This window comes from Suncus etruscus, chromosome 16 (genome assembly GCF_024139225.1).
Source record: "Suncus etruscus isolate mSunEtr1 chromosome 16, mSunEtr1.pri.cur, whole genome shotgun sequence".
Taxonomy (NCBI): Eukaryota; Metazoa; Chordata; class Mammalia; order Eulipotyphla; family Soricidae; genus Suncus; species Suncus etruscus.
The window spans coordinates 64505260-64530850 of NC_064863.1; the positions used below are offsets into that span (position 1 = coordinate 64505260).

At 39.1% G+C, this 25591-nt stretch overlaps 1 protein-coding gene across 1 annotated transcript in view; it reads right to left on the reverse strand.

Moving 5' to 3' along the window:
* Positions 1–25591, reverse strand: part of CDKL2 (cyclin dependent kinase like 2) — a 77098-nt gene that overhangs the window by 14216 nt on the left and 37291 nt on the right. The window contains exons 8-14 of the mRNA XM_049789873.1: positions 24925–25054; positions 21603–21904; positions 20556–20649; positions 12177–12300; positions 11881–11987; positions 4850–4936; positions 3160–3278 (exon numbers count right to left, since the gene is read on the reverse strand). Of these exons, the coding sequence (XP_049645830.1) occupies positions 3160–3278; positions 4850–4936; positions 11881–11987; positions 12177–12300; positions 20556–20649; positions 21603–21904; positions 24925–25054 (963 nt within the window). The remainder of the gene's footprint in view (positions 1–3159; positions 3279–4849; positions 4937–11880; positions 11988–12176; positions 12301–20555; positions 20650–21602; positions 21905–24924; positions 25055–25591) is intronic.

Below are 25591 nucleotides of genomic sequence, written 5' to 3' on the forward strand. Positions count from 1 at the left end.
TAAATGAAGGTTGCATGACTGGAAACCCAGAAACCAAAAAATTGAAGCTAAATGGTTTCAATTCTCCCACCTAAAAACTGAAGATTAAAAAGTGGATTAGAAAAGCTATGTGAGTTGTGCGCGGGCTTCCTTGTACCCCGAGTTGTAAAAAAAAAAAAAAAGAAAAGAAAAGAAAAGAAAAGAAAAGCTATGTGGACTGTAGGTAAATGATTCTGTATCTTAGTATAGTAAAAACTTTTGGGAAGGGGTCAGTGAGGTGGCGCTAGAGGTAAGGTGTCTGCCTTGCAAGCGCTAGCCAAAGAAGGACCACAGTTCGATCCCCCAGTGTCCCATATGGTCCCCCCAAGCCAGGGGCAATTTCTGAGTGCTTAGCCAGGAGTAACCCCTGAGCATCAAACGGGTGTGGCCCCCCCCCCAAAAAAAAAAACTTTTGGGAAGCACTAAGTGTTTAAAGAACCTAGGGCATTGGTGGTAAGAAGGTTGCACTGGTGAAGGGGAGTGGATTTTTCTATGACTGAAACCCAACACAAACATGTTTGTAATCATGGTACTTAAATATGTTTTAAAAATAAAAGGGGGGAAATAATAAAAGAAATTTTTAAAAAAGTAAAAGAAAAGAAACTAGGAGACAAGGCACACCTTTGAGTTCTAACAAAATCCTCAGTATCAGTGGACAGGATTAATGTTCTAAGCAGGACTATGTCTACACCAAAGATTTTTCAGTTGGGAAGTTCAATAAAAATGGGCCCAGAATGGGGCCGGAGTGGTGGCACAAGCGATAGGGTGTTTGCCTTGCACACACTAACCTAGGAGGGATTGTGGTTTGATACCCCAGCATCCCATGTGGTCCCTAAGCCAGAAGCAATTTCTGAGTGCATGGCCAGGAGTAACCCCTGAGAGTCACCGAGCGTGGCCCAAAAAAACAAAAACAAAACAAAACAAAAAAATCCAAAAGGGCCAGAAGACAAAAATTGGGAATGGATAGAAAGTACAGAGATATGCATGATATTCCTTCAGTAACAGTATTCCAAACTGAGGTTCCTAAAAAGAGACAGACAGACAGACAGACAGACAGCGGTGGAGCTGGGATGACAGAAGGGAAAGGGAAATCTGTGGCAGGAAATGAACACTTGTGAAGTGATGGGTATTGGAACATTGTATGACTGAAACTCAACTATCAAAAACTTTTTAACACTATATCGCATGATGATGTAAAAATAATAATTTAAAAAATGGGCCCAGGAGAAAATAATCAGTTCCAGTCAAGTAATCTTGCTTCCCATATTCTAATTTATATGTATATTTCCCCTTCCTCAATCAGAAACATTGTACCAGCATCATGACAAAAAATTCTCATTTGTCACTATTATTTATACAAGAATGGTAGCACTAGAATTTAAGACAAAGGAATATCCAGTGATACAATTGTATTAAATCATTAGAAATAAAAGCTTTCTCTTCTAAATTTTCTTTGTAAAGAATCAATAGAAAAATGGGTGTGGTGGTGCTAGAGGTAAGGTGCCGCCCTTGCCAGCGCTAGCCTAGGACGGACCATGGTTTGATCCCCTGGCATCCCATATGGTCCCCCCAAGCCAGGAGCGATTTCTGAGTGCATAGCCAGGAGTAACCCCTGAGCGTCAATGGGTGTGCCCCGCCCTCCAAGGAAAAAAAAAAAAAAACAGAAGAAAAGAATAATGGATCGTGGGCCAGAGCAGTGGTGCAAGCAGTAAGGTGTCTGCCTTGCCCGCGCTAGCCTAGGACGGACCGCATTTTGATCCCCCAGTGTCCCATATGATCCCCCAAGCCAGGAGCGATTTCTGAGCGTCACCGGATGTGGCCCAAAAACCAACAAAAAGGAAAAAACGGAACATGAATCTTAAAAATGAATCTTAAAAGAAAAATGACCATCTTTCCCAAACACATTGATCATACATCAACAATAATCACAGAAAATAAAGGTATACAACTATCCATAGAGAGTAGTTACATAATCTCCTGAAGGTTAGAAATAAGAAAAACACACATTAAAAAAGTGTTTATATAGTTAGGTCAGAATACAGAAAACATTTTCTTTTTAGCAATCCTAGTGTTTTTTCAACTGATTCTCTTATTAACCACTTCCACTAAACTCACTTAGAAACAAATATACACATTTATACAGATATACATGATTTAGTTCAATGCACAAACATCACAACTTTCTATAATATTTCTTCTTATCTTCCCATTTTTACTCACATGTAATTTGAGAGCTTTAACTATACAATCTACTAATAATAGTAAATACACATGTAACAAGAACCGTATCACTGTAATTTCACTGGATATGTCTTGAAATAGCATCAGTGATCTCCAGAGCTCTCCAGAGGACATTTGTTCAGTCTTCCTTTGAAACATTTAGAGTCTTTAAGTAGCCTTCTGATGCAAGGACTTTCTCAGAAAAGAGAGGCAGTTCGGATGCAAATGATAAAAATTATAAATATCTCCTTCTACAAAATCAGCTTTTTATTGCCAGAAGATGTGAACACAAGTGCTAGAGTGGTATCTAAAATCACAGAGGGATACATGTGAGCAAAGATTTAGCTGAGATATTTCTAGAAATAAACTCAAGTTCACTTCCTTCTTCAATGTTCTACATATGAGAGTCTCCTCATATTTCTGAGGGAGACATTCCAGAATTCCCAGAGGTTCCCAAAAGTCACACAGACTACCTTGCCCTATATGCTCTATAGTGTTCCTATATATTCTTGCCTGAACTAAAGCTTAGTTTCTAAGCAGCTCAGTATGATATTAACTAATAATAACGTAGAATAATAAAAATATATACTATAATAAAAAAAATCTAGGATATCACTCTCTAACATTTTGGTTATTTGTTTTGGGGGAGGGACCACACGTGGTAGCGCTCATGGCTTACTCTTGGCTCTGCACTTAGGAAACATGCCTAGTAGACTCAGGGACCATAGAGAGTGCTGGGGATGAAACTTGAGCTGGCTATAATTATGCCAGGCAAGATCCCTATCTGCTCTACTTTCATTCAAGTCCCTCTCAAATAATTTTTTCTTTATTTAAGCACCATGATTACATACATGATTGTAAGTCTCAAATGATTTTTAATAGTGGTGAGGACCATGCAACCAGGGTCACATCCAGCTATACCCGAGGGTCATGCAGTATTTGGGGTCAAATCCAAGGCCTTGCATAAGCAAAGCATATGGTCTATCACTGGAGTCACTGATCCTTCTGAAAATATCTATCCTAAGCATGGCAACTGATGGCTGGTAATTAAAATTACATAAGGAGAAATCTTGAACAAGGAGAATTAACATTAATATTTTTTGTAGGTGAGATGTGATTACATGTTAAGAAAAAAATTTAAATAATTTTAGGATAATTAAGAACCAAAATTATTATGTTACCATGCTAACTCCTCTTATGTGAAGAATTGCAAATTTTGGTAAAACTGTTTCAAGTTTTGTGGAATCTGTAGTTTATGAATTTCTTGTAAATTAGTTATTCATAAGTCATACAAACACAGTAAATTAAGAAGACTTCTCCCAAAGCCTTGGAAGGGGCATGTACAAATGAAAGAATAAAACTTATACTTTGTTTAGTGCACAGTTAATTCACGTTTGATGCCTTACAGGTTCTAAAATGCTTTGTAGGGGCCAGAGAAATAGCACAGTGGGTAGGGTATTTGTTTTGCACACAGCCAACCTGAGTACAATCCCTGGCATCCCATATGGTCCTCTGAACCTGCCAGAGCAATTTTTGAACACAGAGCCAGGAGTATCCCCTAAATGGTTCGAGTGTGGTCCAATAAAATTAAAAAAAATGCTTTGTAGGGGTAAAGAGATTATTTCAGTTAAACAATAATGATAATGTGAAATCTTATTAACACCAGATTTTAGAGTTTAATGAGATATTAATCTTGAAGAGCTTCTCTAAGGTTAATAGCAAATTATTACTAATAAAAAGTAATATTTTTATTTATTAATACTAACATATTGTATTTGAAAGGTGGATAATCATTTAGTATAATGCATTTAGTATAATAAAGATCTGTTCCTTACGCTAGGAAATGGTTTCTATGCAATAACATAACCTTTCTTGTCATTACAATCTTATAGGGAAAATAGAAAAATAAATATATTTATATACTTCTAAGACACATATTGTCCTAAATTCACATTTACCTATCCAATAAAATATGGGGGATTAATTTAAGAGTAAGAGAAATTTATTCTATGGAAAAGTATTTTATCCTAGAGACATAAGTTCCTTCTGTATTCTTTTAAGTGGCAGAAGCCAGTGCTGGGGAGATAATACAGCAGGTTAGGCACTTGCCTTGTATATAGTAGACAAGGGTTCAACCCCCAGAATGCCATATGGTCCCCAAGAAAAATTTCTAAGTGCAGAGCCAAAATTAAGTCCTGGTTACTTCAGGTGTGGCCCAAAATCAAAATTAAACATTTTTTGCTAAATGTCATAACGTGGGTCCTTCAGGAGTTCTCATGGAGTCGGTTAACTGAAGAATGTTCAGACTACAGAACTTTGTCTTTCTCAGAGAAAGTAATACAACATTGGGGGGGGGGGGTTGGCTCTGTTTTTTTTTTTTTTTTTGGCTTTTTTGGGAGGAGGTCACACCCAGTGATGCTCAGGGGTTACTCCTGGCTATGCACTCAGAAATAGCCCCTGGCTTGGGGAACAATATTGGACACCAGGAGATTGAAATGCGGTCTGTCCTAGGCTAGCACGCCTTACTGTCTGCGCCACCTCTCCAGCCCCAGGTTATACAACATTTTGCATAAAAAGATTCATAGCTTTAAATGTGACAAATCACACTTACCTGATTTTGAACCAACTTGCTACTCAGAACTGCAGTTCCATTTGAGGAATCGGTCTCTGCCTTATCTGATGGGTGAGCTCTTGATACCTATAAATAATAAAATAGTTTATTTATTTTAAAATAAATTTTAATTGAATCACCATATATACATTTATAAAGTTGTCCATAATTGAGTTTCAGTTATACCATGTCCAAAACCCATCACATCACCAGTGCACATTTTCTGCCATCAATGTTCCCAGTTTCCTTCCTGCCCTCCTAATTGACCTCCTCACTGCCTGCCTCTAGGGTGGACATTTTTCTCTCTCTCTTACTCTTTTAGACACTGTGATTTGCAATATTGTTACTGAAGGGGTATCATGCATATCCCTTTTTTTATATAATTATCTTTATTTAAACACCGTGATTACAAACATGATTATAGTTGTGTGATTACAGTCATGTAAAGAACACCCCCCTTCACCAGTGCAACATTCCCACCACCAGTTTCCCAGATCTCCCTCCTCCCCACCCCCCTACACCTGTACTCGAGACAGGCTTTCTACTTCCCTCATTCATTCACATTGTTATGATAGTTTTCAGTGTAGTCACTTTATCTCTTTTCAGCACCCGTTTTTGTCCAGTGATAATTACCAACTACTATTGTCCTAGTGGTCCCTTATCTGCCCTAATTGTACTCTTCCATTCTTAGTGGCAAGCATCTTACAATAGACTGGTCCTCCTCTCCTCAATCCTATTGTCTTTGGGTATTAGTATCTAATATTCTTATTTTATATCCCACAAATGTGTGAGATCATCCAATGTCTATCTTTCTCCCTCTGACTCATTCACTCAGCATAATACTCTCCATATCCATCCATGTATAAGCAGATTTCATGACTTTATTTTCCCTAACAGCTGTATTTCATTGTCTAGATGTACCACAATTGCTTTAGCCACTCATCTGTAATTAGACACGTGGGTTGCTTCCAGATTTTGGTTATTGTAAATAGTGCTGCAATGAACATAGAAATGCAGGTGCCTTTTCTGCGTTGTGTTTTTTTCGTTTCTTAGGGTATATTTTCATGAATCATGTGGGAGATCAATTTCTAGATTTTTTTTAAGTAATGTCCATATTGTTTTACAAAAAAACCTGGATCAGTTTACATTCCCACTAGAAATGAATGAGAGTCCCTTTCTCTTCACATCCATGCCAGCACTAATTCTTGTTCTTCTTTATGTGTGCCAGTCTCTGTAGTGTAGTGCTTCTCAAATAGTGGGGCGTGCCCAAGGGGAGGCACAAGGTTCCATAAAGGGGGTCACATTTGACCTTGGCAAACACTGTCACAACAAGCTAAGCCCTGTGTTTATGTCTCTGTATGTCTCTGGAGCTGAAAGTTGCTGTGTCCTGCTTCAAATCCCGTTTCGAAAAGCGATGCATTGCAAAACGTGCTCATTGTAGCCATTAATCCAGACATCGCCTCTGATTAAAAAATCAGCTCAGGCCGGGCGGTGGCGCTAAAGGTAAGGTGCCTGCCTTGCCTGCGCTAGCCTTGGACGGACCGAGGTTCGATCCCCCGGTGTCCCATATGGTCCCCCAAGCCAGGAGCAACTTCTGAGCACATAGCCAGGAGTAACCCCTGAGCATTACCGGGTGTGGCCCAAAAATCAAAAAAAAAAAAATCAGCTCAAATGATTTTATATATTTTTGTTTTGCAGGATAAAGTTATTTTATTTTATTTTATTTTTGGTTTTTGGGTCACACCCGGCGGTGCTCAGGGGTTACTCCTGGCTGTCTGCTCAGAATTAGCTCCTGGCAGGCACGGGGGACCATATGGGACACCGGGATTCGAACCAACCACCTTTGGTCCTGGATCGGCTGCTTGCAAGGCAAACACCTCTGTGCTATCTCTCCGGGCCCGGATAAAGTTATTTTTAATAAAGATACTATTTATAGTCACGCAGAGGGCTTGAAAAATGTTTTCTAGGGGGCGTGACAGAAAATAATTGAGAAGCACTTCTGTAGTGTAAGGTGATATATCTCATTGTAGTTTGACTTGCATCTCTATGATGTTTAATGATGTGGAGGATTTTTTTTAATTTTTTTAATTTTTTTCATAGAATTATTTATGGTACATAGTGACAACAAATGAGGGGCACCCAGTGCTGTCCTCCCTCCACCCCCGTTCCCAGCATGCATCTCATATCTCCCTCTCTTTCCCCCCAGAATACTAGTGCAACTGGGCTCCTATGTGGAGGATTTTTATGTGCCTTTTTGACATCTCTATTTCTTCTTTGAGGAAATGTCTGTTAATCTCTGCATGACCCTTGGGTATAACTGGATGTGACTCTAGTTGTCCTAAGAATTTTTCGACATGGTCCTCACCACAATTAAAAATTGTTTGAGAGGAGCTTGTACAGTAGATAGGGCTTTTACTTTGCTTGCAGCCAGCCCAGTTAATCCCCAGCACTCCTTATGGTCCCCCAACCCACCAGGAGTGTTTCCTAAGTGCAGAGCCAGGAGTAAGCCCAGAGCACTGCTCAGGTGTGGCCCCTAACCCCCAAACAAACCAGCAAAATGTTTGAGAGCAACTTCCTAGACTTTTTATTGTAGCATATTTTTGTTATTTTTCTATTATAATTAGTTAATTGCCCCATGTGTCCAGTTTATAAATTAAACTTTAGATCAGGAAAATATATATAGGGACACTAAAGAGGTCTGAGTTCATTACTCATACATAGCTAACCAAGTTTCCCAGCACTATTTGCTGATGAGACTTTCTTTCTCAACTTCACATATTTTACTCTTTTATCAAAAATTAACTTACCATATACCTGGATATCTGTTACAGGATATTTAATTCTATTTCACTGATATGTCTTTATTCCAATACCATGCTGGCTTGATTTCTACTGCTTGTAATATTGTTTGGATTTCAGGAAAGCTATTCTCCTATCTTCTTTTTCCTACGGATTTCTTTAGCTATTCATTGAAGTATATTGTTCCATATGAATTTAAAAAGTGTTAGATCTATTTCTTTGAAAAAAAATCATAGGAAGTTCATAGAATCTGTAGAATGTTTTGGGATAATTGCTATTTTAATGAAGTTAATGCCCTCATTCCATGAGTAGGGATGTGTTTACATTTCCTTTGTCCTCTCATTTCTTGAAATAGTGTACTGTACTTTTGTAGTTTTCTTTGTATAGTCTGCCAATGGCTTTCCTATGTACAAAAACAATCACTGTGAGCATGGACATATAGAGAAAGGGACTCTCTTTCATTGCTTTTGGGAATATATTGGTCTAGCTTTTTTGACATTTCTCAAAAACTAGAAATTGGAGTTCTGGGGCTGGCGAGGTGGCGCTAGAGGTAAGGTGTATGCCTTGCAAGCGCTAGCCAAGGAAGGATGGCAGTTCGATCCCTGGAGTCCCATATGGTCCTCCCAAGCCAGGGGCGATTTCTGAGCACTTAGCCAGGAGTAACCCCTGGGCATCAAACGGGTGTGGCCCGAAAAACCAAAAAAAAATTGGAGTCCTATATGACCCAGTAATACTGCTTATACGTGGATGGATAAAGAGTATTGTGTTGAGTGAAATGAGTCGGAGAAAGAGATAGAATGATTGCACTAATTTGTGAGATATTTAAAAAAAGGAATAATATGGTACTAATACACAGAGAAAATAGAACTGAGGACCAGAAAAAGAATGAGCTATGACAATGATAGTTGGTAATGATCAGTCTGGACAAGAACTGGATGCTGAAAGGAGAAAAAGTGTTACAAATGAACTCCATTCAGTGACCACATTGCAAACAAGGAAACCAGTGTTTAAAAAAGTAAAAAAAAGTGATAAAAAAGGGAATAAAAAAATTTTAGAAGGAAAAAAAGGAGAGACAGACAGAGAGAGACAGAGAGAGAAGAAAAATGTCTTCCATAGAGGCAGCCGAGAGAGGCAAGGGGGTGAGAAACAAACTAGAGAAATTGGCAGCAGGAAATTGCACTAGTGAAGGGATGGGTGTTGGACACTGTATAACTGAAACTCAATCGTGAACAGTTTTTTTAACTGTACCTCACAGTGACTCAAAATAAATTTAAAAAGAAAAGAAATAAAACATGGGCTGGTGAGATAACACAGCAGTAGGGCGTTTGACTTGCACGCAGCGGACCCAGGACCGATGGTGGTTCGAATCCCTGCATCCCATATGGTCCCCTGTGCCTGCCAGAGGTTATTTCTGAGCACAGATTTAGCAGTAACCCGAGTGCCACTGGGTGTGACCCAAAAATGAGAGAGAAAGAGAGAGAGAAAGAGAGAGAAAGAGAGAGAGAAGAAGAGAAGAGAAGAGAAGAAAAGAAAAGAAAAGTAAAGAAAAGAAAAGAAAAGAAAAGAAAGATAAAACAAACTGAACATTTTTTGCAGACTCTGCCACTTAACAGTAGAAATCTATTGTTTCTGGAAGCTTTTTTGTAGTCTATGATTTTTTTTTTTGGTTTTTGGTTTTTGGGCCACATCTGGTGATGCTCAGGGGTTACTCCTGGCTGTCTGCTCAGAAATAGCTCCTGGCAGGCATGGGGGACATATGGGACACTGGGATTCGAACCAACCACCTTTGGTCCTGGATCAGCTGCTTGCAAGGCAAACACTGCTGTGCTATCTCTCTGGGCCTGAGTCTATGATTTTCTAAGTATAGCATCATATTATCCACAAATAGTGAGATCTTGACTTCTTCCTTTCCTATTGAATGTCCTTGATATTTTTTTTCTTGCCTAATTATTCACAAAAAACTTTTTTTTTTTTTTTTTTGGTTTTTGGGTCTCACCCGGCAGTGCTCAGGGGTTACTCCTGGCTCCATGCTCAGAAATTGCTCCTAACAAGCACAGGAGACCATATGGGATGCCGGGATTCGAACCGATGACCTTCTGCATAAAAGGCAAATGCCTTACCTCCATGCTATCTCTCCGGCCCCCCAAAAAACATTTTTTTATAATTTTATAATTTTTATAATGAAAGAGAACTGTGGGGCTGGAGCAATAGCACAGTAGTAGGGCATTTGCCTTGCAAGCAGCTGACCTGGGATGAACCCGGATTCAATCCCTGGCATCCCATATGGTCCCCTAGGCCTGCCAGGAGCAATTTCTGAGGATAGAGCCAGGAGGAACCCCTGAGCACCACCAAGTGTAGCCCAAAAACTGAGAGAGAGAGAGAGAGAGAGAGAGAGAGAGAGAGAGAGAGAGAGAGAGAGAGAGAGAGAGAGAGAGAGAAAGAGAGAGAGAGAACTGAGGACATAGAAAGATTTCAAAGGGTAGAAGTTTATGCTTCACTTCAGATTGAGCCACCAAGGACTCACTACTGGATAAGGCCCCAAGACAAAATAATTAAGTAAATAAATGCAGCTTCATAGTTTCATTTTTTGAAAGATAGATTAAGTTTTAAAGTGAGGAGCCGGAGAGATAGCATGTAAATAAGGCATTTGCCTTGCATGCAGAAGGCTGGTGGTTCAAATCCTGGTATCCCATATGGTCCCCCAAGCCTGCCAGGAGTGATTGCTGAGCATAGAGCCAGGAGTAACCCCTGAGTGTTGGTGGGTGTGACCCAAAAACAAACAAACAAAATTTTAGGGTGAGTGCAGTAATACAGTAAACTATCACAATAATAAACTAGGGATATAAAAGTATTTCTAGGCTAGCACATATACACACACTTATTAATTAATTTAAAATGGATTGGTTTGGGGGAAGGAGATAGTCCGGCAGTTAGAATGCATGCTGGCATATACCCAGTTTCCATTTCTGGCATCATTGGGTGTGGCCCTAGAGCGATGCAGGCTTGAGCAACATCATGTCCTTGGGTCCTTGCACTGAGCCATCAAAAATCCCAGCACACTGGACCTCAACTACATCACTTTGGAGTCCCAAAATAAATATAAATGGATTGTTTATCATAAAAAGTTAACAAAATAGAGGAGTAACCCTTGAGTGCTGCTGGGTGTGACCCAAAAAACAAAAACAAAAAAAAAAAAAACAAAACAAAAAAGTTAACAAAATAACTTCATAAAACAAAAATAAAAAGATTAACAATATCATAACAATATTATCTCAGTAATGATAAAAATAAAATGATTCTTATAAGCTAGGAATATGTAATTAAGGTACTAAATACAAATAATAAAACAACATTTCAATAGAAAATATTTGGGGCCCGGAGAGATAGCACAGCGGCGTTTGCCTTGCAAGCAGCCGACCCAGGACCTAAGGTGGTTGGTTCGAATCCCGGTGTCCCATATGGTCCCCCATGCCTGCCAGGAGCTATTTCTGAGCAGACAGCCAGGAGTAACCCCTGAGCAATGCCGGGTGTGGCCCAAAAACAAAAACAAAAACAAATATTTGGAGGAGCCATACATGGTTATGTTCAGGGCTAACTCTGGGCTCTGTGCTCAAGGATCACTCTTCGTGGTCTTCAGGTGATCATAAGGGGTGTCAGAGGGATTGAGCCTAAATTGTCTGCATATAGGGCAAGTTTCCTACTCACTGTACTAAAGGCTTTAATCCCAAACTTTTTTTTTTTTTTTTGGCGGGGACCACACCCAGAGGTGCTCAGGCCTTCTTCCTGACTCAGCGCTTCAGCTGGTGGGGCTCAAGGGACCATATGTAGTGCTGGGGACGGAACCTGGGTGAGTTGCATGGCAGGATAGTACTTACCTGCTGTACTATCTCTCCTGTCTCACCGGCAAAATATTGTTTTAATTCCCTCACTAAGCATGCCTAATCAAGAGAAAAATCACTCTAATAGGAAGTATAAAAGAGACCTAAATTGGGCCCGGAGAGATAGCACAGCAGCGTTTGCCTTGCAAGCAGCTGATCCAGGACCAAAGATGGTTGGTTCGAATCCCGGTGTCCCATATGGTCCCCCGTGCCTGCCAGGAGCTATTTCTGAGCAGACAGCCAGGAGTAACCCCTGAGCAACGCCGGGTGTGGCCCAAAAAAACAAACAAACAAACAACAAAAAAAAAGACCTAAATTTTGCCCAGCATATAAATACAAAATATAATTTTGTACCTGGTATAATGCTATACTTGATGCATGAAGTTCAATAGTGGCTAGAGTGGGAATTCGAGATTCTGAAAGATTTTTGTTCTCTTTTCTTATTAGCCTGGACTGTCGAGCTAGAAAAAATAATAGTAAAACATAGTAATAAAAAATTAGAGTTTTATAATACACTTACCTCTTCTTCAGAAAATACATACTGTATAAACAATTCAGTTATTTCTTAAATATGATACAGTTTTATTTTGAATTGCTACTTAACATGCATCTTAATAAACAAAACGCTCAAAAATTAAATTATAAAATACCTATGCCTTCCAAGGATTTTAGTTCAGGGAGATGATTATAGCTTAGTTCTGGCAAACGGACATCTGTCTTTAAGTATTCTCTTCTTTTCTTATTTGCTTGAAGAACATTTTTTTCATTAGTAACCTAATGTCAGAATGGTTAAGTGGTGAGAAAAGCTTTTTCTTTTTTGAAACTATGTTCATCCCCTAAAATTATGGAACTAGAGAACTAGAATACTACAAAATCTTAAGAGCAGTAAATAGCACAAAAATAATTTCAAATAACTTGTCATTAAATTAATCTAAAACTCTAATAAGTTTATTACATGGTTGCTATGAGTGATTCAGTTGGGAAGGAGAAGAAGCTTAAACAATGCATATGGGGGAGGTGGAGCAATAGTGCAGTGAGTAGGGGTCTTGTCTTGCATATGCTGACTGGGATTTCCTGGCATCTCATATTTTTTCCTGAAGGTGAGCCAGGAGTGATCCCTGAATGCAAAACCAGGTGTAAGACCTGATCATCATAGAGTGTGGCCCCAAAACAAAAAAAAAATATGTGATTCAACAATAAGATATCATCTTATGCCACAGAGATTGGCACACATCACAAAGAATAAGAACAACCATTGCTGGTATGAAAGTGGGGAGAAACTCATTCACTACTGGGGGGAATGCCATCTAGCCCAGCCTTTCTGGAAAACAATATGGATATTTCTTACAAAACTGGACACTGAGCTCCCATCTGATCCAGCAATACTACTCCTAGGGATAGGCCCTAGAGCCACAAAAACACAATACAATAATGCCCTCTCCGCTCCTAAATTCATAGCAGTGCTATTTACAATAGCCAGAAATTAGAAACAACCCAGATGCCCAACAACAGATGAGTTGCTAAAGAAACTGTGGTACATCTACACAACGAAATACTATGCTATGCAGCTGTTTGAAAAAATAAAGTCATAAAATTTGCCCTTATATGGATGGATATGGATACTATTATGCTGAGTGAAATAAGTTAGAGAGGGGGTCGGAGAGATAGCACAGCAGTAAGGCATTTGCCTTTCATGCAGAAGATCATTGGTTCAAATCCCGGCATCCCATATGGTCCCCTGAGCTGCCAGGAGTGATTTCTGAGCGTGGAGCAGGAGTAACCCCTGAGTGTTGCCGGGTATGACCCAAAAACCAATAAATAAATAAATAAATAAATAAAGTAATAAATAAGTTAGAGAGAAAGATAGATACAGAATAGTCTTGCTCACCTGTGGGATTTAAGAAAAATAAGACATTATATTAATTAAATATAATTTTTATTTTAATCATAGTGGCTTACATATCATTGACAATAATATTTTAGGTACATATTAACATAAAATCAGGGGAATTCCCATCACCAAATTGTCCTCCCTCCACCTCTGTTCCTGTCCTTCTTCCCATAACCTCTTCCCTTACCCCCGGGGCTGCTAGAATAAGTGGTCCCCTCTGTGCCTAGCTTACTACTTAGTAGTCTTACACCTATTTGGTCTTGGTACCTCCCTTATTCCCCTGCTCCAATTGGGAGGCGGGACTAGATAGTTCAAGTTATGCAGTTTTGTTTGAAGAAGAGGAAAGTAATAACCTGGAGAAAAAAAAAGAAAAAAAAATCAAAGAAGCAAAATAGGTCTGGAAGGAACCTTTCTCAAGATAGTTACAGCTATCTATGAAAAGCCCACAGCTGGGGCCCGGAGAGATAGCACAGCGGTGTTTGCCTTGCAAGCAGCCGATCCAGGACCAAAGGTGGTTGGTTCGAATCCCGGTCTCCCATATGGTCCCCCGTGCCTGTCAGGAGCTATTTCTTTTTTTTTGTTTTGTTTTGTTTTGTTGTTTTGTTTTTTTGGGTCACACCCGGCGGTGCTCAGGGGTTACTCCTAGCTGTCTGCTTAGAAATAGCTCCTGGCAGGCACAGGGGACCATATGGGACACCGGGATTCGAACCAACTACCTTTGGTCCTGGATCTGCTGCTTGCAAGGCAAACACCGCTGTGCTATCTCTCCGGGCCCTAGGAGCTATTTCTGAGCAGACAGCCAGGAGTAACCCCTGAGCACCGCCGGGTGTGAACCAAAAAAACAAAAGACAAACAAACAAAAAAAAAAAGAAAAAGAAAAAGAAAAGCCCACAGCTAATATTATCTTTAATGGTGAAAAACTGAAAGCATTCCCACTAAGGTCAGGAAGTAGGCAAGGATGTCCACTCTCTCCACTCTTACTCAACATAGTCTTAGAAGTCCTAGCAATAGCAATCAGACAAGAGAAGGGAATCAAAGGAATTCAAATAGGGAAAGAGGAATTAAAAGTATCTCTTTTTGCAGATGACATGATGATATACATGGAAAACCCTAAAGAGTCCACAGTAAAACTCCTAAAACAATAAACCAATACAGCAAAGTGGCTGGTTACAAAGTCAATACACAAAAGACATTATATTAATAATACCCAGAGACAATAGAGATGAGGGCTGGAAGGACCAGCCCACAATATGAAGCTTATCACAAAGATTGCTGAGTGCAGTTAGAGAAGGTGGGGGACATTGATGGTGGGAAAGTTGCACTGGTTAAGGTGGATGTGCATTTTCTTTTTTTTTGGGGGGGGGGTCACACTCAGAGGCGTTCAGGTGTTCCTCCTGGCTCTGAGCTCAGAAATTGCTCCCGGCAGGCACTAGGGATCATATGGGATGCCGAGATTCTAACCACAGTCTACCCTGTATTGGCTGCATGCAAGGCAAATGCCCTACAGATATGCTATCTCTCTGGTCCCAACTATGAACATGTTTATAATAATGATACTTAAATAAATTGTTATTAAAAATAATGGCTTGTTTCTGGGCCTGTGTGTGCTGCTCAGTGATAGAGCATCTTCCTGGCAGGTATAAGGTCATGTGTTTGATACTTAGTACTAACCCCAGTGGCAAGCTCTATTATTAGGAACATCAATACCAAAAGTGTACAATCTCTAGCATACCACACACTCAAGTGTTTTGAACACCACAACCAGAGTGTGTAGCCTTTAACAAACACCACAGCCAAATGTAAAATCCTTAGATACAGCAAGAACTGCAGTGAAGGGGAGGAAAAGGGGGAAAGAGAGTAAGAGAGAAACAGAGGGAAAGAGAGAGAGAGAGGCGGACACATCAACATCCTGGTCCTTCAGGTTGCTAAGGTTGGTGATTATACTAAATGCTAGACTTTTCAGTAATTTGTTACAACATATAATTATGAAAGATTAATCTTACTATATGTATATATACATATATATAGCAATTTTATCTAGGTTGGTGTTTCCTTTACCAATATAGTTTGATAACACATTTTCTTTCCTTCTCTTTGCTTTATTGCTGGCACCAAATTTGGTTCTGGTACTCACACTTATACAATCATTCATGATGTTATCAAGGCTGATAAAGTTTTAGTTGTGATGCTTGCATACATGCTCACTGGAGACCACACTCTCTGTGAATCTCATTAGGGGCCAGACATGTTTGTTTTGATGTTTGTACACACCTGGCAGCATTATGTCAGAGACTGCCCACTTTTTTGTTGTTCTGGGGTGGTGCTTAGAGGTGGCTCTGAACTCAGGAATTACTCCTAGTGCTCATTGGAGAACCAAATGACATGCTGGGGATTAAACCCAGATCAGCTGCATGCAAGACAAATGCCCTATAAGCTATACTATTGCTCTAGCCATCAATATTGTAAACTTTTGCAACACGAAATTTCTCAAACACCAGAATCTTACATATTGTTTATATCAGGGATAAATCTTATGGCCTCACACTTGTGAGGGAAACACTTCTGTCACTGAGACACTATCCTCAGATATACAGATTACTCTTTTTTTTGTGTGTGTGTATGTGTGTGTTTTTTGGGTCACACCCAGCAGTGCTGAGGGGTTACTCCTGGCTCCATGCTCAGAAATTGCTCCTGGCAGGCACAGGGGACCATATGGGACACCGCGATTTGAACCTATGACCTTCTGCATGAAAGGCAAATGCCTTACCACCATGCTATCTCTCCGGCCCCCAGATTACTCATTTTTGTATGTACCCGTACATTGGTCTTGTCTAACTCTTTCTAGGAATATATTTTATTATACAAAGAAGTATAATTTCATTTTCCCCTAATCTTTCTTAGTATTATTTTTCAATAATGCCTAAATAAGGTAAAGTGAATTGTAGTAGTTCTTCAGTCCTTCATTTTTCTGAATTTGACATTTTCCCAATCTACTTGAAATTAATATAGTCAATATTCTTTGCCGCATTCTCAAAACAAAATTGCTTTGCTAAAAGGGAGAAAATCATAACTGTATAATGAAATAATATAATATAAATTATATATAATATAAATTATACCATGACGTATACACATTTGTAATAGCAATATTAGGGCAAAGAGGCTCCTGTATTCCTTTAGCTTACTGTTCTGTGATTATACTGTGAATTATAAAATTCTGTGAATCGGGGCCGGGAAGGTGGCGCTAGAGGTAAGGTGTCTGCCTTGCAAGCGCTAGCGTAGGATGGACCGCGGTTCGATCCCCTGGCATCCCATATGGTTCCCCCCAAGTCAGGGGCAATTTCTGAGCGCATAGCCAGGAGTAACCCCTGAGCGTCAAACGGGTGTGACCCAAAAACCAAAAAAAAAAAAAAAAATTCTGTGAATCATATCTTGTGCCATACCCAGAGAATTGTTAAAAGTTTCTTTTTGAGTTTCTCTCTTGTGAATGTAATGGCTTGCTCTTTTAAATAGAATTAGTGCTAAGGCTTGGTTCAAAACAGCTATAAAATAAAATAGTTAAATGTATTAAATTTACCTACTCAAAGTGTGACAAAAATACACGAGCAATATTTATAATGATAATTTATTAATTGTTTTCAGAATAAGCATGGAAAAGGATACTTATCTTCAACCCAGAGTTGAATAGAGTTTAGGCTTCAGTCTGCCTCACTAATTTTTTTTTTAAACTTCTTTTTTTTTTTTTTTTTGGGCCACACCCGGTAGCCCTCAGGGGTTACTCCTGGCTATGAGCTCAGAAGTTGCTCCTGGCTTGGGGGACCATATGGGATGCCGGGGATCGAACCGCGTCCGTTCAAGGCTAGCGCAGGTAAGGCAGGCACCTTACCTCTTGCGCCACCGCCCGGCCCCTGCCTCACTAATTTTTATTTTAAAAAAATTGAGTACATAAGTCTTCCCTTCACTGTCATTTATTTTCTTTCTTGATTGCCCCCTCCAAAGGAGAATAAGTAGAATAAGAATCTCAAAGTATCAGCTGCCACTAATTTTTGCAATGCCTGAATTAAGGTTAATTTCAATTTCAGCAAAGTGCTTTAAAATTGCATTCAGGTAGTTTAAAAAGTCTTTCTAATAGAAGCAATCTTATAAGCAGATCAGCAATGTAAAACAGCAATATCCAAAAAGGAAAAAATAAAATATGCAAAAAAAGGAAAGTATTATAAATATAGAAATTTTAGGACAAAAATAATAAAACAATATAAATTTAAAAAGACAAAAAAGGGGGCCTGAGCAGTGGCACAAATGGTAAGGCCTTGCTTGCGCTAGCCTAGAATGGACTGCGGTTCGATCCCCCAATGTCCCATATGGTCCCCCAAGCCAGGATCGATTTTTGAGTACATAGCCAGGATAACACCCGAGCGTCACTGGGTATGGCCCAAACCTTCCCAAAAGACAAATAAAGGGGCCGGAATGGTTTTTTTTTTTTTTTTTTTTTTTTTTTTTTTGTGGTTTTTGGGTCACACCCGGCAGTGCTCAGGGGTTACTCCTGGCTCCATGCTCAGAAATTGCTCCTGGCAGGCACAGGGGACCATATGGGACGCCGGGATTCGAACCGATGACCTTCTGCATGAAAGGCAAACACCTTACCTCCATGCTATCTCTCCGGCCCCAAGGGGCCGGAATGGTGGCACAGTGGTAAGGCATTGCACCTGAGACGGACCGAGGTTCGATCCCCTAGTGTCCCCTGTGGCCCCCCAAGCCAGGAGCAGTTTCTGAGTGCAGAGTCAGGAGTGGCCCCTGAGCATCACAGGGTGTCCCCCTCCAAAAAATAAATAAATAAAAGACAAAAAAAGAAAATTTTAGCTCTGAGGATGATGAAAAAATTTGCAAGAAAACTATGCCTTTATAGGTATAAAATATGTTTATAGGTCTATATCTCCATTTCTTTAGCAGAAGAATTCATTCCCCCAATTTTTTAAGCAGCTTCAATATACTAGTAATGTTTTAGATATGGTATAGAGCAGTGAGGAAACCAAGTATAAATCATTGTCCTGGTTGTTTAACATTCTAGTGAGGAAAACAGACAATACAGAGAACTTCAGAAATATGCAATGAGAAAAAATTAAGGAATAATTGTCCTAAATTAAAATTAAATATAGTGTAATGGGTAATGAAATGGGTTGCAACATAGAAAGCTCTCCCAATAAGGTTACTAAGGAAGGATAAGAAAAAGAAAATTCTTTTGAGTTTTCTAGGGAAAGAATGTTCAAAAGGAGAGGAAAGTACAAAGCAACAGTTAGTCAAGAATGAGAGTAGGGCCTGGAGAGATAGCACAGCAGTGTTTGCCTTGCAAGCAGCCAATCCAGGACCAAAGGTAGTTGGTTTGAATCCGGGTGTCCCATATGGTCCCCCGTGCCTACCAGGAGCTATTTCTGAGCAGACAGCCGGAGTAACCCCTGAGCACCGCCGGGTGTGGCCCAAAAACCAAAAAAAAAAAAAAAATGAGAGTAGTGGAAGAATGAAGAAATGACATGTGCCAGAGAGCCCTGCAGGCTCTGAAGAAGTGGGTATGATCTCTGGTCAGGAAAATACAGTGGGAGGTTTTGATTAGAAGTATGATCTGACTTAACTTTGAAAAAGCAGCATTGTGGAGGCCCAAGTATAACTCAGCAGCAGAACTTCTGCTTTGTGTAAAAGCTGTGAGGAAGTTCAATCCTCAGCAACACTCCACATCAAATCCAAAACTGCTATTGTGATCCCTTGGGCCACAAGGGTGTGATCCAAAGCACCAAGAATGCATGAACATGACCACTAAATGTTCATCTTCTAAAAATCATGACAGTAATAACAGTAACAGCAACAGCCACAATAGCAAGGGACAGTATGGGGTGGGGGTAGAGTAGCATTCTGACCCCCAAGTTGAGAATAATGCTCCTCCATACTTTCAGATAACCTATGAATTTTGTATCCTACCTGGATGTGTTCAGGGCTGATTCCTGACTCAGGGCTCAGGTATCATTCCTGGTAAGGTTCAGGGGATGATATAGGATGCTGGGATCAGGCTGGGTTGGCCACACACAAAGCATAAATCCTACATGGCCCATCTCTCATAGGCCCTAAGGTTTATTCTTTTACTAATGTTATTTTAATTTGTTATACTTCTTTTGTTTTGTTTTGTTTTTGTTTTGGGGGTCACACCCGGCTGTGCTCATAGGTAACCCCTGGCTCTGTGCTCAGAAATTGCTCCTGGCAGGCATGGGGGACCAAGTAGGATGCCGAGTTTTGAACCACCGTCCATCCTGGATCAGCTGCTTACAAGGCAAATGCCCTATGCTTATACTACCTCTCCGGCTTTATAATTTGTTGATCTTAAAGTAGACCACAAAGTCTTTAAAAGGAAACAATGCCTTACTCATCAACATGCTTTGCATATAACAATGTATATTTATTAGGGTATTTTCACTAAAAATCTAGTGTTGGTGAGATAAGACAATTTATATAATTTTTTCTTTTTGTGCCACACCCTGTGAACCAGGGGTTACTCCTGGCTAGGTGCTCAGAAATCACTACTGGCTCGGGGACCATATGGGACACTGGGGGTTCAAACCAAGGTCCACCCTAGATCAGCCACATGCAAGGCAAACGCCCTACCACTGTGCTATTGCTCCGGCCCCAATTTATACAATCTTTTTTATTAAAAAAATGATCACTAACCATTATGTAAAAATTTTGGGACCAAAGAGATAGTACAGTGGGTAGGGTACTTTCCTCGCACACAGCTGACCTGAATTTAATCCCCAGCATACCTAATATAGTCCCCTGAGCACAACTAGGAGTAGTTCTGAGTGAAAAGTCAGGAGTTACCCCCTGAACATTGCCTGATATGGTCCAAAAATAAAAATATAAACTAAAAAGAAAATTTACTATTAATAAAAAAATCAAAGCAAAAATAACTTAATAGCATCTTATATTTAAACTTTAAAATTTAGGATTTGTTTAAACTTTGAAAAATTTACATTATTATTAAACAGTTCACTGATTTTTATGCATAATTCTCAGTTATTCACTACCATTATTGTTAGTAAAAGTCTAGAAATCACTATTGTTTGTGCTTCTATTCCAAAGAAATCAATTTACTTACTGATGAGGTCACATTCATATTAAAAGTGCCTGATGGCGACTGTTTATTTGGTTTAACAAATGGAATACAATACTTCTTGGTTTTCTCATTCACTCTGTAATAATAAAAAATAACAAAGAATTTATTTATTTATATATTTATTGGTTTGGGGTCCAGACCAGTGGTGTCCAGGAGTTCATTTTTTTTTGCATGCAGCTGACCACTTTCCCCAATATCACTTACTAAAGATGGTTTCCTTGTTCCATTTTATATTTTTGCTCTTTCATGAAAGATGAATTGTTATATAGCTGAGGATCTGTCTACAGATATTCAACTCTATTCAACTAATCTGAGGGTCTAAATTTTGTTTTGGTTTTTGGACCCCACCCAGAAGTGCTCAGGGGTAATTCCTGATTCTGCACTGAGGAATCACTCTTGGCAGGCTCAAGGGACCATATAGGATGCTGGAGAGTGAAATAGGGTCGGCTGCATGCAAGGCAACTGACTTAGCCATTGTACCATCTCTCTGGCCCCAAGAATAATAAAGAATTTAAGGTAAGAATCAGCAATAGTTCTTTCAAGCACAGAAACCAAACTATGCAAACCACAAGACATTCAATTTAATCAAAATTTACTGATTACTCTCCAACAGTGCATATAGATTTGTTCTTTATTACTTCATTCCTTCCAGATTCCAATTCTTCCTTTCAGTAAAATTCCTCCCAGGAATTTTTTTCTGTAGAACTAAATACCCATAGCTACGTGCATCTTTAAGATTCTCAAAACCAGTTGTTACTTTTAATATTACAATCTCTTTTCATACAATTAGACTAAGGCATTATAGATTTGCCCCACTTAAAGCAAATTTGCTTTCTTATGACTAAGGTAAATTTTCAAAATCAAATGCTAATTCCTTTTAACACGTAGCAAAAAGTTATTTGAGACTGAAGCAATTGGACAAGAATCAAAAGTTCATATATAATAGCAATATAATGTGGCTGAATTGATTGCTTCAATTTGCAAATCTGTACTTAAACAACAAGTTGTTCTTATTTTCCTAGAGCATACCTGTACGTTTGAACTCCTGGAACAGTCCCTATTCCAGAATTAAAAGTAGGAACCACTGTAGAAAGGTTGTGTGTTGTCAGTGAAGGAATAGCCATGCCCCCATTTCTTGTGTTATACACTTGGCCACTGCTGCTGGGTTTGAGGTTTGTTAAAGTTGCTGTTTTCATGTGACTTGTCCAATTGTCCTGAAGACAACCAGCATTTAGTGTTCGATTGACTTTTTCAGCTTTTTCTCCTTCAACATTAGGTCCTCTTATTTTAAATACTTTGAAATCCTTAACTTTGGAATCAGTATTAGTATCCTGATCAACAATAAAAAAATACCAATAACATTAATAATCTGAGACAATGAAAGATCACCTTTTTCTGTGCTTTGTCAACTAAAAGCAGACTTTATAAATTTCAACATTTTCCCCTCGTTTTCTTTTTTTTTTGGGGGGGGGGTTCACATTCTATTGGTGCTCAGGGTTTACCCTTAAGTCAATGCTTAAGGATCACTATTGGTGATGTTCAAGACACTATTTGCAGTACCAGGGATCGAACAAAGGGCCCAATACATGCAAGGAAGCACCTTAACCTTTGTACTATCTCTCTGAAACCAGTGCTCTTGTTTTCTTTTTTCTTTCCTTTTCTTTTCTTTTTTTTTGTTTTTTTTTGTTTTTTTGTTTTTTGTTTTTTGTTTTTGGGGGGGGGGCACACCCGGCAGTGCTCAGGGGTTACTCCTGGCTGTCTGCTCAGAAATAGCTCCTGGCAGGCACAGGGGACCATATGGGAGACCGGGATTCAAACCAACCACCTTTGGTCCTTAATCAGCTGCTTGCAAGGCAAACGCCGCTGTGCTATCTTTCCGGGCCCGCAAAAAAAACATTTTAACATACACCATATAGGTCAGACAGGCAGGATCTAACATTCCTTTTCCTTAGATAAACCACAGCCCAAAGAACAGAAGAGCAAAACAATGAAATAGTTTGCAATAGCTCTATCACATTTAAATAACCTCACTTGTCTAGGAAAAATAAACTCAAAATCAGATATACCTTTAATCACTTCCAATACAATCAGTTCAGCAAACCACTTTATTAAACACCCTAAAAATTCAGGATTCAAAACCATCATATGCAAAGAAATATGGGTAAACTAAGGAAGACACTAGTACCTAGGAATATGGAGAGAAATCCTAGCAAGTTTCCAAGTCCAACAAAACACATGAGCCCAATAGATGAGGATCTAAAAGCAGCAATGAATGTCTTAGCAATAGAAATCAAGGAATCATTAACCTCCAAAATTAAGAAATCTGTAGATGAACAATTCAACCAGCTCAAAGAACTTTTACAGAAGATGAGAGAATCCATACAAATGGAACTAAGAGAAATAAAAAACATGTTAGCAAGGGGCCAGAGAGATAGCACAGCAGTAAGGCATATGCCTTCCATGCAGCCAACCCATGAGGGACCAGGTTTGACAGCCTGCCAGGGGTGATTTCTGAGTACAGAGCCAGGAGTAACCCCTGAGCACCACTGGGTGTAGCCCAGAAACCAATCAATCTATCAATGAATCAATCGATACATAAAGTTTAAAAAACATGTTAGCAAGCCATAATTGCACATGTGGAGAATTGCATAGAGGAATTTGAAAAAAAAAAAAAACTATAAGCCAGCAATGACAAAGAAATCAATAAGGAAACAAGAGAAAAAAACATTGGAAGAAAATGTTAGGTACTTAATGAACAAAGACAAAAGAAATTGTTGCTAAAGGGATATTCCTGGCTCTGTGCTCAGAAATTACTCCTGACAGGCTTAAAATGTTTTTAACAGTAACTACTATAGAGAAAATACTGTTTATAATTAGCTAAAAATTACATATTATATACTCTGAAATTTTTCCAAAAATATTTTATCTTTAAGATACATAAACTTTATGTATCTTATTTAAATTTTATGAGATTTTAATAGTAGATACCGTGATTTACAATACTGTTAGAGTTTCATGCATATACTGTTTTCATATGACTTCCCCTATCAGTGTTCACTTCTCTTCACCATTGTCTTTGTCTCAGTGTGCCCTTCTCTTTACACCCTCCTCAATACCCTCCATGCTTTACTTGGTAAGCTGAGTTTTGTAGGTCAGTTCTTAGGTTCTATTGCCTTTGGCCACTTGTTATTCCCTTATTGTGTTTTTTTTAGATACCACAGATGAGAAAGATAATTCTACATATGTCCTTTTTCATATATCTCATTTACCTTGCATATAGCTAACTCTGGTTCAATCCCTAGTACCACCTATGGTCCCTTGAGCATCAACAGAACTGGCCTCTGATCACTGCTATGTTTGATCCCCTAAAAAAAAAACCTGCCTCCAATTGCCCTTTCTGCCTGAAGATACAGCACCCCACTGATATGCCCAACAACTTCAGACAGAAAAAGCTCCACAACTTAACCTCATCAAACAGACAAGCCGCTAATTATGTTCCAAATCTATCAACACCCCAACATTTAATAGTAGTGTCAGCCTAGTACAATCAGAGCATATCTGATGGCAATGTTGCATAAAAGATCATCAAGCTCAGTGAGCCTAAACAGCAATATAGAAAGATCAGGGCCCGGAGAGATAGCACAGTGGCGTTTGCCTTGCAAGCAGCCGATCCAGGACCAAAGATGGTTGGTTCGAATCCCGGTGTCCCATATGGTCCCCCGTGCCTGCCAGGAGCTATTTCTGAGCAGACAGCCAGGAGTAACCCCTGAGCACTGCCAGGTGTGACCCAAAAACCAAAAAAAAAAGAAAGATCAGCTGGCACCAACCAGGTGCCAAGGACTTTACAATTTAACAATTATTTCAAACTGACCCTTATTGATCTCAATTTTGATAATTCCATTTGTCTTTGTGTTGTAGAAAACAATATAAAGTAATTTTTTGTTACTGCAAAGGGGCAAGATAGAATGGTGAGTGGGGAAACAAAGGACATTGGCAGAGAAAAGATCACACTGGTTGTAGGATTGGTGTTTGAACATTTAATGCATGAAACAACTATTTTAAACAACTTGCTAAATCATGATGTTATAATAAAATGATTTTTTTTAATTTGCCCCAAATGAAACAAAAAAGAATAGATATATTAATTTAATATTTTGTTTGTTTCTACCAGCACTCAGGGGTAACTCCTGGTACTACACTCATAAATCATTCCTGCAAGTAGTTGGGGGACCTATGGGAAGCCAGGGATCAAACCCAGGTCAGCCATATGGAAGACAAGCACCTTCCTCACTGTACTATCTCTCAGGATCCTAAATTTTATTTTAATACACATTGAAATATAAACATTTACCTGTACAATGAATGCCTTTCCCTCTTCACCTAAAAAGTTATCTTTGTCCTTTTTTCTGTTTTGAAATTTTTTAGATGAAGTAGTATTTATGGCATCTTTCTGTAGATTTAGTTGCAACTCCTGAGTGAACCTACATAAAACAATATTCATGAGTAAAATAATTATATGAGAAATATACATGAATTAAGTATTAAACGCAACTCATTTAAAATGAGAAAAATCCTGTTTCTAGATGAACAATACTCAAAAGTTAGTCTACTGATCCTTACAAATACATGAAAGACCTTCAAGAGGCTACCAAGATTAAAGGTATGTGAATGAAAATACAACTCAATCAAAAAGATGACTGCTGAAGGAGAGAAAATATTCATTTATTTAATAGAGAGGAGGGGCTGGAGTGATAGTACCGAGGGTAGGGCACTTGCCTTGCATGAGGTAGACCTAGGTTCAGTCCCCAGAATGACATGTAGTATCCAGAGTCCACCAGGTGTGAAACCTGAGCACTACTGGTTGTAGCCCAAAAACAAAAACAAAATAGAAACCAAAAACATAGGAAAGAAACATTTGCACTTTAAGTTATGTCTTTCAGTGATGGAAGGAGGAAAAACAATGCTGGGAGAAAAAAAAGTTATGTCTTTCATTCTAATTTAGAGGGATAAAACCAACA